This window comes from Podarcis gaigeae (genome assembly GCF_964106915.1).
Source record: "Podarcis gaigeae genome assembly, chromosome: 12".
NCBI classification, from domain to species: domain Eukaryota; kingdom Metazoa; phylum Chordata; class Lepidosauria; order Squamata; family Lacertidae; genus Podarcis; species Podarcis gaigeae.
In genome coordinates, this window is record NC_139688.1 from 13558240 (window position 1) to 13575691 (window position 17452).

The following is a 17452-nucleotide window of genomic DNA, read 5'->3' on the forward strand; positions in this document are numbered from 1 at the left end:
GATTGCTGAATTCTGTTTCCTTTCAGTTTATACTCACAGCATGGCAAGGTGGCCTTTGCTGAGAGTAACAACAAAGGGATACACAGCAAGCAGATGAACAACGAAATGAAAACCGTCTGAAAAAGGAGCGCTAATAACTCTCTTAAAACCGGGGTAGGTGGGTGGGAAATAGCCACAAATAGAGAATTCCTGTATGGCTTTTGCGAAGAGGATCCGTTCCCAGAGGGAACTACATTTCCCAGCGTTCCTTGCGGAGGACGAGTCACACGGGCAAAGGGTCCCGAAACTTGCCCAGGTTGCAACGAAGGTCCAGCAGGTGGCGCTGCCGTTTCTAAGGCCCGAACCAGCCACCGCGCCAAGATGGCGGCGCCCATGAGGCGCAACACCTGAGGGGAGAGAGAGGCCTAGCTTGTGTACACCGGCAGAGGCAATGAAGCGGGCGGCCCCCAATGGCCAGGCGCGCGGCAAGAGGCGAGGGCGGCAGAAGCAGAAGGCCGGGAATCTGCAGAAACTGGGGCTGGCGGTGCGGGAGTTCGTGGCGGCTGCCGGGGGACCCGAGGGCGGCCTCGGCCTCCCCTTGACTCCTCTTCAGGAGCCGGCGGCGCCGAGCAGCCGCAAGAACCGCCGGGAGCTGCGTCGAGAGAAGCGCAGGTTGAAACGGAGCCGCCGCCGGCGTCTCCTGAACGGCGGTGAGGCGGTGACAAATCCCCGGCCGCCTCCTCCTTCTCCGCCAGCTGGGAAGAAAGAGCAGCCGCTGGAGAAGAAGGAGAAGAAGAAGCAGGTTTCCTTGCCGGCCCCGGAACCAGAGAAGCGCCACTTCCCCGCCGCCGCCGAGGCCCCTCGAAAGAAACCCGGGAAGGCCTCTCCTTCGGCCTCGGCCCTGGCGCGCAAGCGAGCCTTGCTGGCAGCCAACGAGGAGGAGGAGCGGGAGATCCGGCGGCTGGAGAGGCAGCTGGGCCTCGGCAAGCGTCGGAAGAAAAAGAAGCAGCAGCCGCTGGAAGGTCTGGCGGAGGAGGCGGCGGCCCTGCCTCCCAGCTTCGCCAGGGACGGGCTGGGTTACGTGCTGGGGGCCCTGGAGGCAGGGACCCCCTTCTTCGGCCTGTACGAGAGCAGCGAGGGGGAAGCAGAGGAAGAAGGAAAGGGGCCGGAGGAAGAGGGAGGAGAGGGGGCTGAGGAAGAGGGGGAGGTGGGCCTAGAAGAAGAGGCCGAGGAGGAGGATTTCGTACTGGAAGAAGACCCAGGAAGCTCAGAAGAATCCAGTGGCGAAGGAGAAAGCGAGAATGAAGAGGAAGAAAGCAGATCCCCTGGCCTAAGGAGCCCAGAGTCTGGAGCCGAGGAACCCACCTCTCCTGGAGAGCAGGATGAGGTCTGTTTAAAAAAAAATATTGGAGGATGTTTAGGGGGTCTGTGTGAGATAGACTTAGTGTGTGAGATACTTCGTGAGATAGACATGGGTCATAGCGCAGTAGTAGTACATCTGCTTTACAATTACAAGTTACTTGGTTAACTTCTGCGCATCCCCAGATCAGGCTGAGAGAAACTCCTGGAGGCCTGCTGCAAGTCAGCATGAGCTAAATGGACCAATGTTCAGACTTGGTACCAGGCAGCTCTGTGTGTTTCATAAGACATACCTTTGACAAGTGCACAGCAACAAGCTTTCTCCTTGGAGAGCTGCAGCTAATCTGAGCTTTCCAATGAGCGTACCTTTCCAACGTCTATAAGTTAGCAAACCTACATTTGTCACCGTTTCCATTTTTAGGGACAGATGCCAATGTTAAAATGTGAAGATTTTTACCATGTTGGCTATCACATTGTCACAGAGCATTTGTTAACCGCCTTTCTCAATATCAGTGTGCCAAACGTTCACACTGATGTCTTACATTATTGTAAAATATACAGAACAGGTTCCTTTTCATTCATAAATCACACGAGATGTCAATTTTCAACCATTTTCTCAAAAATTAAATTAATTAATACATCGTCTTATTTTTTTTCTTTTCCTTCTTAAAGAATCCTTGCCAAGATGCTACAAAGTATATTCCCCCACATATGCGAAGGTCTGAAGAGACAATAGATGCCCCAAAAAGGGAAGAATTGGAAAGGCTGAGGAAAACACTGAAGGGCCTAATTAACAGGTAGTATTTTAATTTTTTTATTTTATTAAATGTCTCTAGCACCCTTCATCCGAGGATCACAAGCCGGTTTACAATGTAAAAATGCAGAAATGTATAACATAGTAACAAATACTCCCCAAACACAGTTTAAAAGGCCAGAGATTGTTTTATTAGCCAAAGACCAGTGAGAAGAGGAATGTTTTTGCTTGGAGCCTAAAGGTATTTAATGAAGGCAAGCCTTCTTGGGGAGAGTATTCCACAAATGGGGAGGCACCTCAGAAAAGGCCTGTTGCCACCCTCTGGAACTCCAGACGGGAAAAAGTATCTCAGATGATGATTTACAGGACAGTTTGTATAGGGAGTATTGAAATTTTCCTTACAGGAATCAGCCAAGACATCACATTTAAGGACTTCTAACTTGCCCTACTGCAATTTTTATTTGTTGCTCCAAGTATTATTGGCATCACTTTGTGTTCAGTTAGGGAAAGAAAGGCAGGAAATAAAGCAAATAAATTGAGCTGAATGGCCTATCAGTTCTTCTCAAATGGACAAAAGTGTTTTTAGAAATATATACTTTAAACACCCATGAACACCCATTTTGAAATACATTTCATATGACTCTATGTTAAAATGAAACAGAACATTAAAGCTAATGTTTACCTTTATTTCCATATGATTTATTTTCCGCTAGGTTGAGTGAACCAAATTTAGCCTCTATAAGTGGACAGTTGGAGGAGCTCTACATGGTGAACAGTAGAAAAGATATGAATGAAACGTTGACAGATATCCTTATCAGTGCTTGTGTTACAGAATCAGCAATGCCTTCCAGGCTGGTGATGGAACATGTGCTTTTAGTTAGCATCTTTCATCGGACAGTGGGAATTGAGGTAATTTTTCTGAATCTTCCCCAATGTTGAGTAGCACAGTAATAAAGGAACTTTTCTACTATGCCTGTCCTTTGGATTCTACTAATAATTTCATGACACTTTGGTCATTTTAGATTTTATGATACTTGGTTTTTTTAAAAGCAATGTCATACCAGGTGCTGTTAAGCAGAATGGTAGAATATAAATAAAGTCATTCTTTCAGAAAATATTCATTAAGTAGTACTTCATACCTTTGTGATTAAAAAGCCAAGGATCTTTGCATGTCGACCACAGAGAAAAGCAACTTCTGCAAATTTCACTCTGTGTGTTCTGTAGTAATGATTTGTTTGCCATAGTTCTATTAAAACTAATAGGTGGTTTGACAGTGGTTTCTAGGAGCCTGGAGTGCATGTTCTGATTTCCAGCCATTTCTGAAAAGGGGCATTTGTTATGAAGGACCACAGTTAATCAGATAATTGTACTTCTCTCTCTGGCCTTACTTTTTACAATTCTGCCCACCTCCCCACAAAAAAACTCACACGTGTATACACACACACCTGCAACTTCAGGAATATGCTTCATGCATTTGATGGTCTAAAGTCAAGGAAAGCTTATGTCAAGGAAACAAATTTGTTGGTCTTTAAGGTGCCCCAAGGCTCTTTGTTGTTTTTGCTGCACAATAGTAGTATAGGTACTTATTGAAAAGGGGGCATTTGTTTAAACAAAGGAGCTTTTCAGTTTTTCTGTAATCAACCAATACCCATAATTAATTGAATACAATTTGTAGAAAGAGGGGTTCATTAGTATTTCTTTGTTGAATCACATCTTTTCCCTCAAGAAGGCAAACTTGAAATGACCTCAAAGGCACTTACTATAATAAAACAATAAGCTGCTGTTGGCAATCTGAAAGTCAGCACGGTGGCGTGGCTAAAATATTGGACTAGGGATGGTGAGACCTGAGGGGTGTGTGACTTGAGGTCAGACCTGAGGGGTGTGTGACTTGGTCCTTTGCATTAAAGATAAAGGTAAAAGACCCCTGACAGTTAAGTCCAGTCGCAAATAACTCTGGGGTTGCTGCGCTCATCTCGCTTTACTGGCCGAGGGAGCTGATGTTTGTTCGCAGACAGTTTTCTCTGGGTCATGTGACCAGCATGACTAAGCTGCTTCTGTCGAAACCAGAGCAGTGCACGGAAACACCATTTACCTTCCTGCCGAGGCAGTACCTATTTATCTGCTTGCACTTTGACTTGCTTTCGAACTGCTAGGTTGGCAGGAGCTGGGACCAAACAATGGGAGCTCACTCCATCGCGGGGATTTGAACCGCCGACCTTCCAATAGGCAAGCCCAAGGCTCAGTTGTTTACACCACATTATCAGTGTGCAAATTTTCTGCAGTCACACATTCATTTTAATAACTGGCCCGCCCTGTGTACAGGAGCATCACCATCCACTGCAATCTGAGGCTGTTTTCAAAAGTGGTGCTTAAGTGGACTTCTGTGCTTCTCTATGAATTATATTGAACAGCTCCACTTGTTCTTTCTTAATCACCTTGATATAGCTCATTAGCATTTGCAAGGGTGTCCTGCCAAACTAAAATTTATTCAGATAATACTTGTAAAATAATCTTGAGTGAAAGGACTTGTCTGTGTAATGCAGCCTAATGCAGTGATTAGTAATCTTATGCTAGCACAGCAGCTAATATTATATATTATTATATATGACTTTTAAATTGCTGGTCAGCAAATTTTAGGACCACAACATTAGTTATACATTGTTGGCTTTCTGTTTTAAAGTGTTTAAATGGTCAGCAGCTCATGGATCATGTTTGTGTGTTAAATGTTCCAGGTTGGTGCTCACTTTTTGGAAACTGTGGTGCGGCAATTTGATGAAGTCTACAAAAATGAAGCTGAAGGGAAAGAATGCGAGAACCTCCTTATCTTAATTGCTCATTTGTATAACTTTTATGTAGTGCATTCACTGCTGATCTTCGACATCTTAAAGAAGCTTGTTAGCACTTTTTCTGAAAAGGATATCGAACTAATTCTGCTGCTGCTGAAAAATGTAGGCTTTTCCTTGAGGAAAGATGATGCTTTGGCCCTCAAAGAACTTATCACGGAGGCCCAGAAAAAAGCAAACGCAGTAGGAAAGCAATTCCAGGACCAGTCAAGGGTATGGATGCCTTTTTTTAAAGTACCTTTTTGGGGTAACTTTTTCATCAAAATGTGGTATCCCATGCTTTCTGGGATGGAAAGAATCTGTCAGCGGAACAAGGGGCGAGGCATTTTTTTCTTCATCCTCTAGAGTAGATTGGGGGGGCACTGAGGGAGGAGGAATCCCTAAAAATCCTCTTCAACCAGGCCTTTGGCTGATTAACATGCAGTACTCTTTTAAATGTGTCGTGGGATGGGGGGGGGGGTTGTTGATTTGGTTTTTGTTCTTACATTTGTTATGTATTTTGTGTTTTTTTATGTTGTGAACTGTGCACGGATCTGCAGATGAAGGGCAGTATACAAATTTAATAAATAATAGAAATAATCACCTCCCTCTCCCTGTTCCATCAGCAGACAGAAAGCACTGAATACCACCCTAAAACAGAGTTTGGTAGGAACTTTAGTATCCCTATATTTTCCCAACACCACTTGCACTATGCTATGATGTGTTGGGCATTCTCTGGAAAACTTACAAACATTTGATTTTGTTTGACACATTTAAAAATTGGTCTTAGGGGTGGGTATAAAACTTCAGTTCTAGTCCATTTTTTTAATGCTACAGATCTTTGCCGTTTTAGGTACTGGAACAATTATGCAGACTTACTGTCTTTCTCTAAAGGTTTGTTTCATGTTGGAGACCATGCTGGCACTAAAAAACAATGATATGAGAAAAATCCCTGGGTACGATCCAGAGCCGGTTGAGAAGCTAAGGAAGCTGCAGAGGACACTGGTAAACTCCATGAAAAACCATATTTCTATGTTTCTTTCATACACTGTGAACAAAGACTTGAGTATTAGCAAAAGCTGCTACTAACATCCTGGGCCTTAGGAGCTCCTTATGTAAAACAGTTGACTGTCTTAGTGCAACAAGGTTTGGTTTTCAGTATGAGCATTGGCTGCTGTGTTTACCAGTGGTTCAAAAAGAGGAGCACTTTCAGTTCAAGTAAACCACAGCCTGGGTTTCCATCATATCTGCTGCCAGATGTAACTGGAGGGCATCTAATTAGGCTGACAACTAGGTATAAAACACTTTATTTTAAAAAAATCTTCTGACGTAGCATTCTTCCTTTCTGTAAGACTCATAATAGCAGTTCTGGAAAAGAAGCTCAACTTCGCGTGTCATTGGAATCTCTCCTAACTGCTGAACAAGTTGGTCGGTGGTGGATTGTTGGATCGTCATGGAGCGGAGCGCCAATGATTGACAGCACCAGCAACCAAATGCAACCAATACTAACTGTAGGAAAGGTAAATGTGATCCTCCCTATTAACGTCGCTCTGGAAGTGTGTCTTAAGACAGTCTCCCAAAGAGTAGTCTTGCTCTAGGGATTCTTAATGAGCATAAATGAATGTATTTGTGGTGGTTGTGCTTAGAAATTTATTCCTTTCAAAATCTGTTCAAAGGTACAGACATACATCATTTTATTTGTATGCCGCCTTTCCATAGTTAAAATCAAACTCAAGGCGACTTACAATAGGAAAAAAAAGTAGGAGAGGGGGCTTCACGGCAGAAAACTGGTGCTGGGCTGCAAGCAAGTTCCAGATCAAATCCTTGTTGCTGCTTTTTCCTCAAAATAATAATAATACAATGGTACCTTGGTTTACGAGCTTAATCTGTTCCGGAAGTCTGTTCTTAAACCAAAGCATTCTTAAATCAAGGCGTGCTTTCCCATAGCAGCGGGGAACTCAGTTTACAAACTGGACACATTCAGCGGGAAACGGCACATGTTCTGCTTCCAAGGCAAAGTTCACAAACCAAAACACCTACAGTTTTGCAGTGTTCTTAACCCAGGTTGTTCATAAACTAAGCTGTTCTTAAACCAAGGTACCACTGTACCCATTTTAATCACACTTTTCAAAAAGTATGAATAACATACTATGTAGTTTGGCCCTGAGGATTACATTTTGAAAATACCTGGGTTTCCTCACTTCCTGAGAAAGTTATGTAGCTTGAAAGCCAAACATTTGACTTTGCTCATATTCCTGATGAAGTTGTTACCAGACTGTTTGAAATTACGAAATTTCAACCCTTTCCCCTACTCAGGTGAGTTCGAAGATTCTGGAGCTTGCTCGTAAGCAAAGAATGAACACAGATATTAGGAGGAATATATTTTGTATCTTGATGACTAGCGAAGACTTTTTGGATGCCTTTGAAAAACTTTTAAAGTAAGTAGTCGCCAGGGTAGGATGATTTCAGAAATTTAAGCCACTGTCTGGATGTGAAATACCTTTCTTGTGAATAAGAACCGGCAAAGTCTAAGCTAGAGCAAGTGTACATTCTGCCTGGTGCAAACCCGAAACAGTTAGAAACATTCTTACAATGCAATCTCAAACATGTTTATTCAGAAGTAAAATATTCAGTGGTGCTTACTTTCAAGTAATTGTGCATAGGATTGAAACCTAAGATACAATCCAAATTTTTGAAAAAGAGCTTGAGGGAGAAAATAATTTTTTTGCACCTTTTTGTGAATTTAGGTCTGTTAACTGAAATCAGATGGCCGGTCCTGATGGTTTGCTTAAAGTGTTGCCTGATGGATGTAAAAAAAACACCTTAATGTTCCTTTAATGGCTGTGGATGTTCTCCTGAATGGGCAATCTATCTGCAGGGGGTGGGATCTCAAGCTAGTGCTCTGCAGGGTGAAGGGGACAGCATGAAAGTGAGAGGCTGAATTTGAAGAGAAGAGTTTTAGCTTGGGTTAGCTAAACTGGAGCAGCCTTGTGTATGGCTGTGCTGACAGATTTCTGAGGTTGGTGCAGCAGCAGACTTGCTGTCTGCCTGTTTCCTGTAAGCTCTTTTTGTAAACTTTAAATCAAATGATTTTTTAAAAATCACAAATTTCTCTCATCCAAAGGCAGGTGCCCACACTTGCTGGGTCAAGGATTCTTTTTCCTTTATCAAGAAAGGCTACCAGATGCCTCTAGCAGGCTCCACTTGCTCAGCAGCTTGAATATAAATAAATTTAAATAAATAAATAAATAAATAAATAAATTGAATATAAATAAATATAAATATAAATTTCTAAGTACATATCTGTGCAAGTGAGGGACCTGTCCCTCAAGCCTTGAAGAAGGCTCAAGTACTTGATGGCAAGGACAAATAGGTTTCTCGGTAAGACAAGCTGATTCTTGGACCCTGTCAAAATGAAATGAAACCCTATTGTGCCTCTCCTGGAAACTTTTGCCATGCACAAAGCAGAGAGTACATTAACACTGGTGTCTGGAATATGAGCTGTTATTACAAACTGGGACCTAGTGTAAATCGAACCAACATGGAAAGAACAAGACTCCCAAGGAATGTGAGGCAATCCTGAAAGTGAGCCTGGAGGTTGCATGGCAGGAGAAGAGGGTCGTGAGTAATCATCAGCTGCAATGGGTCAAGGTTGACCCTGAAATCCAGCTTCTTAGCTTTTAGTTGTGGGTGGGATGAATGAGCAGCTGAAGGACTGTCTGCTCGGGAGCCTGTCAGCAGTGATGAGAATAAAAAAGCTGGAAGAAACTTTTAGTAAAGCTGCTGGGGAAAAGCTCTGTCACAGTTGAGCAAGAGAAAATGCTCACACAGAAAGTGAGTGGTTTTCAGAGAAACTCGCTGGAGCCTTCAGCCATGAGCAAGAACAACCTCTTCTTAAGCCTCATCACCTCTTCTCTGTGCCATGAAAGTTTAAGTGGGTTGGATCAGGCCCTTAAATTTGCACACCCAGAGGCAACACCATACAGTGGGAATAATTCAAAAGCCTGAAAGATGGGGAAGTAAATAGATGGAGAAGCTTATCTGCCTCTGTTAGAGGTCCTGTCCACTACCAATGGGGGCATGGGAGGAGAGGAAGATTTCATGGCAGCTCCCTGGAGCGAAGTCAGTCTCAGCGGAATATTGCTCCTAGATAAAGACATATTGTAATGGAACAGGATTCAGTGCATGTGTAGTAAAAAGCGAAGGGGTAACAAATCTGGAGGAGATTCATGAGCCTGGCACATTACAATTCCTGCTGAACAATACAGGGGTTTCTTGGCAAAGAACTATTTGCTGCGAGACTGTTTGACATTCACATGTTCCTTATGGAAGCATGCTTAGAAATGGCTTGTCAAGCAGGCATAAAAGTTGCAGACATTGAATGCTATGGAGCCCCTGGGCAAGGTGTGCTGTGTCAGGAGAGTGGTGTATTTGGAATCAGCTGTTTTAGTATCTTCCCTACTTCAGGGATTTGGGGTGCCTAGGTAGAAATGCCTTATAAATGTTAGCTGCCAAGCTGCTTTTTCGTGATTTTCATTCCTACATTTTCGATTCAGGTGTGGAGGTAGGTATCACATTTTGGTGGCTGAATGCACGGACAAATTAGGTAAATAGCAAGAGTAAACCTCACCCTGCTTTTGTTGCTGAAATGCCATTCATCGCAGAAGTCTTCCTGATGTAATGGAGGACACAGGAGGAACTGCTTATGATTAAGGATATTCTGATTCATGTTCTGAGAAACTGGGAGCAAAATGAATGCCTGTGTAGGAATGCTCAGGGGGCCTTGTTAAGGTAAAGGTAAAGGTACCCCTGCCCGTACGGGCCAGTCTTGACAGACTCTGGGGTTGTGCGCCCATCTCACTTAAGAGGCCAGGGGCCAGCGCTGTCCGGAGACACTTCCGGGTCACGTGGCCAGCGTGACAAAGCTGCATCTGGCGAGCCAGAGCCGCACACGGAAACGCCGTTTACCTTCCCGCTGGTAAGCGGTCCCTATTTATCTACTTGCACCCGGAGGTGCTTTCGAACTGCTAGGTTGGCAGGCGCTGGGACCGAGCAGCGGAAGCGCACCCCGCCGCAGGGATTCGAACCGCCGACCTTTCGATCGGCAAGTCCTAGGCGCTGAGGCTTTAACCCACAGCGCCACCTGCGTCCCTTTAGGGGGCCTTGTTACTAGTTGGAATTTGTTTTCTGGTTGGAATTTGTTTTTTGTCTAGAGAAGTAAATATAATTGTTATGGAAATATTCTGTTATGTAAATAACTAATCATGGTTCACTTGTATGTTTTTGGCTACTTGCTAACTTCTCCAGTTCTCTGTTCCCAAGAGAACTTTCAGCCAGGAGCTATTTAATGGTAGCCGAACCACTTTTGAGAGAGGGGATGGTATGAGTTTGTCCATCTATCTGATTACTGTAAATGGTCTGTCGTTATGGCTTTCCCTAAAGTGTCCCCTGATGGGATCTGACAAAAGAGCCTTAATGTTCCTATAATGGCTATGAATGTTCTCTTGAATGGGCAATCTACCTGCAGGGGGTGGGGTCCAAAACCAGGACTCCGCAGGGTGTATACATATGAGGGAGGGTGGGAGAGAAAAGGTCATTTGAATTTAGAGATGAGACCTGGGATTTTTAGCTAGAGTTGTCTAAATTGAGATAAAGCCTCGGAGGGAGGTGCTCTCTGGGATCTGATGCAACATTTCCAGGTTTGCTGCCCGGTGGACTGCCTGTTACTATCTAATATGCTTTGCTTGTATATTAACTAAAGCATATACTATAAGGACACAACACAAGTCTCTGGTGCTCTTTCATATGTAATGTTGCTCCCAGAGTTTATCACTGCTCAAGAAAGCGGCAAGAATCCTTCATTTGAACAAATAGGCAGCAACATTATTTAAGATTCTGGTGTAGGAGTAGACCCTACGTCTGAAAATATGAGAAACAGTTGCCACTCAGAAAAGCAAAAGATCTCTTTAAAGTGTGTGTGTGTGTGAGAGAGAGAGGCTGCTTTTTGCCTTAAATTGTAGGCAAATAGCACACTTACCAAGTGAAGGAATCCTTTTCTGTTTAAACCCAATCAGAGAAAGCCCAAACAAAGAAGCACTTGAAAGAGTGAATATGGAAGCTCAATTAAGCTTCTTAGGTGGAGAGTGCCTAGTAGGAACACATTTCTATGCACACTTCTTGTTGTGTGCTTGTGAGGTTTCTCAAAAATTTAAGTCCCACTAACCAACTCAGCTGCAGGTGGCTTAAATTAAACTCAATTTTTTTTTACAAAAACATTACTGTAAGCAAGCATATATGCACAAATGTAACAGGAGGTCCCATAGACCCCACTATCTAAAATTAAATTCAGCTATGAATCATGGTTGTGTATGAAATGTGTGGTGCTCACTTCATGGATTTCGGTGGGCCTTCAGCTGCATCTTCAGGTCAAAAACATTTGAACAGTGGTACTAAATCCTGCAGAATAAATACAGTCATACCTTGGGTTGAATGCACTTCAGGTTGAGCGTGTTCGAGTTGTGCTCCGCGGCAACCCAGAAGTAACAACGCGTTACTTCCAGGTTTTGGCGCATGCGCAGACTCTCAAAATGACGTCTCGCATGTGCGCAGAAGCAACGAAAAGCGGCGTGCACAGACGTGCCGTCGCTAGTTACATTTGCTTCTAGATGCGAGCGGGGCTCCGGAACGGATCCTGTTCGTATCTAGAGGTACCACTGTATATGAGAACCTTAGTGTTCTGGCATCCACATATCTCCCTATGTTCATTCTCAGCTCTTGGGTCAGGAATTGCCAATATTTTTTACTCTGTGGGCACATCTGCAAACTGAAGAAACTTGTGGGCACCACATATACACCTCAAACAAGCACAATTTATTATATTGGCTGCAAAAGAATGCTTCTTTCAAGCATAATTTCAGCGGAGCAGTGGTGCTTGACAGGGAGGGTCTCATGTGACAGGGAGAGCACCATTGGTGATCCTTGCCACTAGCTACAGAAATTAGTTGCATTACTTTTGATCCTCTTGAGTAATAACATCTTGTGGGGCGATCAGTGGCATTGTTTGCTACAAATTGCACATTATTGTTCCATTGACTTCACTGAAAAGTGGCTCGGTGTAAAATGAAGCATTTTATCTATACCTTAGCAAAATCAGGCCATCCCAGCCATGTAGTTCATCTCCGACTGGGTAACTATAGATGAAAGCCTCATTTTGAAAGGATGCAAATTTTGTGCTTGACACTCTCTGCATTATAATATTAAGCATTTTTCATTTTAATTGGCTTTAGTGCTGCCAAGCATTTGACAGCTCTGGAATCTAAATCAGACTTATTTGACAGAACAGGTACAGCACAAGTTAAGACTATTCCTTGCCAACAGCGTCTTAATCCTCTGCGTGGTCCAGCTCTGTGAGTAAGGAGGCCGTTCAGTCCTGCCAGACTTTCTGCTGAGACAGCCAGTGGGAACTCATTAATGCTGATTATATTTTTGTAATTAGGTTGGTTGAAATCCCCAACACCCTCAATTAGGAATTGGAAAAACTTGAGAGGGTAGTTTTTCCTTCGGTCACCCACTAGCAATTTCTTAATTCAGAATAGCTTGGCCTCCCCTCGGCCTGGTGCTTTGGGCTACGGCTCTCATCAGCCCCAGGAAGGACAGCTGGTAGTAGATAACCCAGATTTTTGTAAGCCAGAGGCCAAACATAGAATTGTAGAGTTGCTAGGGACCCTGAGCATCATCCAGTCCAAGCCCCTGCAATGCAGGAATTTGCAATTGTCCTATATGAGGATCAAACCTGCAACCTTGTTGTTAGCAGCACCACACTCTAACCGAGCTATCTACATATTGTCATACAGAGAGATTCCCTCTCCCAATTCTTTTGAACACCACTGCATTCAGAGATGGATCGTAGTCCTACCTACCCTTCCTATCAAGACTTTTCTCTTTATAAAAAAATTAGTAATCATTCCACAGCTGTATATTATGCAAAGCACACAGTTAAGAATGCTTTCTTTTCCAGAAACCCATGGTATGGATCTTGTTGTCCATATATTATTGAAATCATTATGCAGAATACACTGCAATGAAGAAACTGGTTTGGCATAAACTATTTAGATCCTTTTTTCTTTTCTTTTTTAACTTGATGCGTAATGGATTGAGTTTGAGTCAAGAATGAATCGGGTGGCAGTAACTCTTCCATTTTATGGTAGTTCAGCCTAAACATTCAGGAAATGGAATTTACATAATGGCAATTGATGTTTTAGGCTTAGGCTGAAAGATCAGCAGGAGAGAGAGATTGTCCGTGTCCTCATAGACTGTTGCCTGCAAGAGAAGACTTATAACCCCTTCTATGCATATTTGTCTGCCAAGTTTTGCGAATATGAAAAGCGATTCCAGGTAAGCTGAGAACTTTTCTTTCTCTTTACTGGTTGCACCTTTTAAATTTCTGGGAATGAAAGTGGTGTTATCAAATGGTAATATATGGTAGTTAAATACAGGACTGCTAAATGTAATAGCTGCATTTATGTAGAAAATACGTTTCGTGGGGGGGGGGGGGAGCCATAACCCTTCCATATTGCTTGTAAAGCCAAACAACAGCATTGTCTCAGAAAGGAACCACAGCTTAGTGATGGATTGTATGGAAAATATTTCAGAGTCATTCCCTGCCATATCCATTTAAATGATTTGGAGCACATGAAAGTAGACAGACACACACACAGAGAGCACGAATACACATTCTGGGACCAGTGTGCTCCAGTGTTTAAATTAATCCTCAATACTGTATTTAGTAAGGGACAGTCTCTCATGACAAGGGCACCATAAGGCAGGAACCTGTAGCTGGAGGCATAAGAGATGCTGTCTGCCCTTTCACACAAATTACCCTCCCTCTCCCCTCTGTCCTCTTTCTCCTTGAAGCAACTCCAAGGAAAGGAATGACTGATGATGCAAGCATCAGGGAGAGGACAAATCCATTCTCTAGCAAAGCATGGTCTGCATGATCTCTCCTCCTTTCCAAGGAGGCCAGACCAGAAGAAAAAGCAAAAAAGGGGGGGGGAATAAAAAGGGAAGATCTCTCTCCTGTACCCTATTCTCTTCCACTTCTGATCCTCCAACTGGTTTACGTCTAAAAGTTTCCCTCTGGAGTCAGAGGCTATCACCATTTGGCCTGTCAGAATGTACTGCACATAACTTACAATGCTGCAACAAGTAATTAACCACACAAAGTGATCCTACCTTATATTGATGATTTGGGGTGGGGGTGCAGCTGGCGAAGCTAGCACCGTATCCTATGACCTGCCATAATTCCTTGTGGAAGGTGGGTAGCTTTGATTACAGTGGAGGAGAATGAACTGTGCCAACCCCTAAGCTGAGATAGGGTTGTGCCAGTTTCTGGGACATGTCTAGAAAATAAAGGGGCTTAGATTTAGTGCCCCTGTGCACACCCCAGCATGCCCCGCTTTACCTCTAAGCTTTCTGAAGGCAGGGCAGGGTCCTCCAGTGATATAAATGTCAACCTGCTAGTGTTAGCTTCCTCTCTGCCAGCAGAGCAGCGCCATAGATTGCCTTTTGAGGCCCCTCATCCAGCTTACCTGTGAGAGTAGGATTGTTAATAAACAGCCTTTTCTCTTTCTATTTTTTTAAACCAGATGACATTCCAGTTCAGTATGTGGGATAAAATAAGAGATTTGGGGAACCTCTCCACTACTGCTTTATCAAATTTAGTTAATCTCTTGGCTCATCTGTTGAAGACTAAGTCTCTGTCCCTCACTGTTTTCAAGGTAAGCAAAACTCTTGTTGTTGGTTTTTTTAAAAAAAAAAAAACTTTACTTTTAGATCTCCTGTTAGGCTCATACATAATGTGCATGTTCTATGGTATGTAACATCACCTAACAAGCAAGGCAAAGCAAATGGTTATTCTATGAGGGGAAATCTAGGTTTGCAACAGTATCCATGCAGGGGTACTACATCTGCCATCAGCCCCAACCAGCATGGCCAGTGGTTAGAGGAGATGGGAACTGTAGTTTGACAACAGCTGGCAAGTGCCCTCTTAGCTGCCCTTGAGCAATTTTAGCAAGTTGCTTTTGATCTCATGTTTCATGAAATCTTTCCCACTTCTTTGTTAATAGGCCAATATGTGCAATAAACAGATGTCTTTTTGCATTGAATTCACAATTAAGCTTTAGATCCTATTGTCTATTCAAACAGGTGAGCTGAGCTCTCTGGAATTATTAATGACTGTTCTTTTGGTAATAGTGTACAGGTGATTTATTTAATACTAATAACATTAGCATTTTCATGACAGCTTAATAGCTTGAGAGTGTCTTAAGAGTTTTTGACATTTCATTGCTTTTTAACTAGGTAATTGAATTCAGTGAATTAGACAAGCCAAAAGTCCACTTCTTACGACAAGTACTGTCTGCACTGTTCTTGAAAACAGATCCAGAAGAACTAAACCACATCTTTGGAAAGTAAGTCATCCTAGGAGTTCCAGGTAGAATTTGTCAAACCATCATTTTAATGAGAAAAGGGCTTCTGTCTCAGGTAGTGTTAGAAACTGAGATATGAAAGCTGGGAGCTAAATGGCACCTTATACCTGGGATATGAGCGCAACAACGGAATGTCTAGGTGCACTTTTTAAAAACAAGAATACAAAGCTGAAAGTGAATGAACTGCTTTATTGGCCAAGGGAGCCGGCGTACAGCTTCTGGGTCATGTGGCCAGCATGACTAAGCCGCTTCTGGTGAACCAGAGCAGCGCATTTAAACACTGTTTACCTTCCCGCCGGAGCAGTACCTATTTATCTACTTGCACTTTGACGTGCTTTCGAACTGCTAGGTTGGCAGGAGCAGGGACTCAACAACGGGAGCTCACCCCGTCACGGGGATTCGAACTGCCGACCTTCTGATCGGCAAGTCCTAGGCTCTGTGGTTTAACCCACAGCTCCACCCGCATCCCCTGGTCTCAGGTAGAATTTGTCAAACCATCACCTTACTGTCAAAAAGAGGTTCTGTATTTTCTCCCCATTACTGTAGTTTAACTGGAACTAGAAGCTGGAACATTTCAGTTCTGCTGCAGAGCCCTAATGTGCTTTTCCTTATGGTGTCACCAGCCTAGCCATACAATGCTCCAGAATATTTTGTAAGCCTCTATCCTGCTTGCCTGGCTGTACCCTATTAGTGATGTAACATTGCCCTAAAGAAAACACAGGGTTGGTTAACTTGCAGTTCTTTGTGTTTTTCCAGGTTGGCTGACAACCCAAAATTGGGAATGCTGCATGAAGGCTTGAAGCTTTTCCTCACCCATTTCTTGCTGAAGAATAATCAAGCTCACAAAAATGTTGAAGAAGCCACTTTGCTAAAAGAGAGAATTGAACTAGTGACTAGGACTTTGAAAGCAAAAGAATCTAAATTAAAATTATAGTGTTAGGTCCAATGATTTTTATCTATGGGAAATGCGGACTTAATGGGGGCGGAGGAATGACTTGAATGATCTTTCATAAACAGCAGACCTCATCTTCTGATCAGTTCCTTCACAATAATGTGAAGCTGGATTAGGTTTGATATTCAAACTGGCTAGTATTTATTATCCTTCTGTTAAAAGACAAAGCACAGTCACTAGTGAAGTCTATTATTATCTATACAGTGTATTTTTGAAAATAAAAGTTTTGTACGCTTGCATTTTAATGTAGCGTTTGAACTTCTTTTAAAAAATTCAACATATGATATGTGATGAACAAACAGCGCTAGTGGGATTTAAAGAGGCTTTGTGAGAGTTAGAGGAGTATTGTTAAACAGAAATAGGACAGTAAGGGTATATTAAAATGCAATATCAAATTTAGAAAATGTGTAAAAATGGAAAAATATGGATGATTGGCAGAGAAGCTGATGGAAGTCCAAAAAGTTGAAATCTGTGAAAACTGTTTGATATGGTGAATTTGTATAACAGAAAGTTTTAATAAAAATTATATATATATAAAATTCAACATATGCAAGTGGTATTGCCACATCATGTTTATAGTGCTAATTTAAATTCCTCATTCTTATGCCAGTCTGTTGTCACTCCCCACTCCCCCAATTCATTCTACTAAAATTTTGATAGCTAATGCAAACAGTACATTGAATGTCTCTCTGACAGTCCATTGACTATTGTTATTGAAATCAGTGCAGAAACTAACATTGCTACTCCATGTTACCCACTCCAAATACCTTGGAAGTCCCTCCCCCTTGAAGGTTCCTTTCTATGTAGTCAAACACTTTTTATACGTACAAAAAAACCCATGACTTTACTCATTACTTTCCCTTACTGAATTCCATAGAAGCCAAATGTAAGATGAGGGCAAATGTCTGCTGTCACCTTATGGATTACATTTGCTTAAACTGAAATTTTTGCTAGGGCGTCACAGTTCTCAGGTTCATTTGCTGCATTTTCTTCTGCCTGTGCTTAAACAGAAGCTGATCAAGAGTAGCTTCTTAAGGACAAAAATCAAAATGGCAGCCACACTTTCCTCATGCAGCAAAAGCAACAGAAACTTGTGCCTCCT

At 42.8% G+C, this 17452-nt stretch overlaps 1 protein-coding gene across 1 annotated transcript; it reads left to right on the plus strand.

The window, feature by feature from the left end:
• Positions 1–273: 273 nt before the first annotated feature.
• NOM1 (nucleolar protein with MIF4G domain 1) lies at positions 274–16589 on the plus strand. The gene is made up of 11 exons (XM_083704826.1): positions 274–1366; positions 2011–2135; positions 2806–3001; positions 4825–5148; positions 5809–5919; positions 6267–6434; positions 7231–7352; positions 13176–13308; positions 14559–14690; positions 15271–15380; positions 16155–16589. Exons 1-11 carry the CDS (start codon positions 431–433, stop codon positions 16330–16332), a joined length of 2535 nt encoding a protein of 844 aa, XP_083560952.1. The 5' UTR covers positions 274–430; the 3' UTR covers positions 16333–16589.
• The last annotated feature ends 863 nt before the right edge of the window (positions 16590–17452 follow it).

Bases quoted from the DNA above. Each gene is read 5' to 3' on its own strand.
- NOM1 (XM_083704826.1), top strand. From the start codon at position 431: ATGAAGCGGGCGGCCCCCAATGGCCAGGCGCGCGGCAAGAGGCGAGGG. The intron at 3,002-4,824 runs GTAATTTTTCTG...TAAATGTTCCAG, and splicing joins ATCGGACAGTGGGAATTGAG to GTTGGTGCTCACTTTTTGGA. The intron at 7,353-13,175 runs GTAAGTAGTCGC...TTGATGTTTTAG, and splicing joins GCCTTTGAAAAACTTTTAAA to GCTTAGGCTGAAAGATCAGC.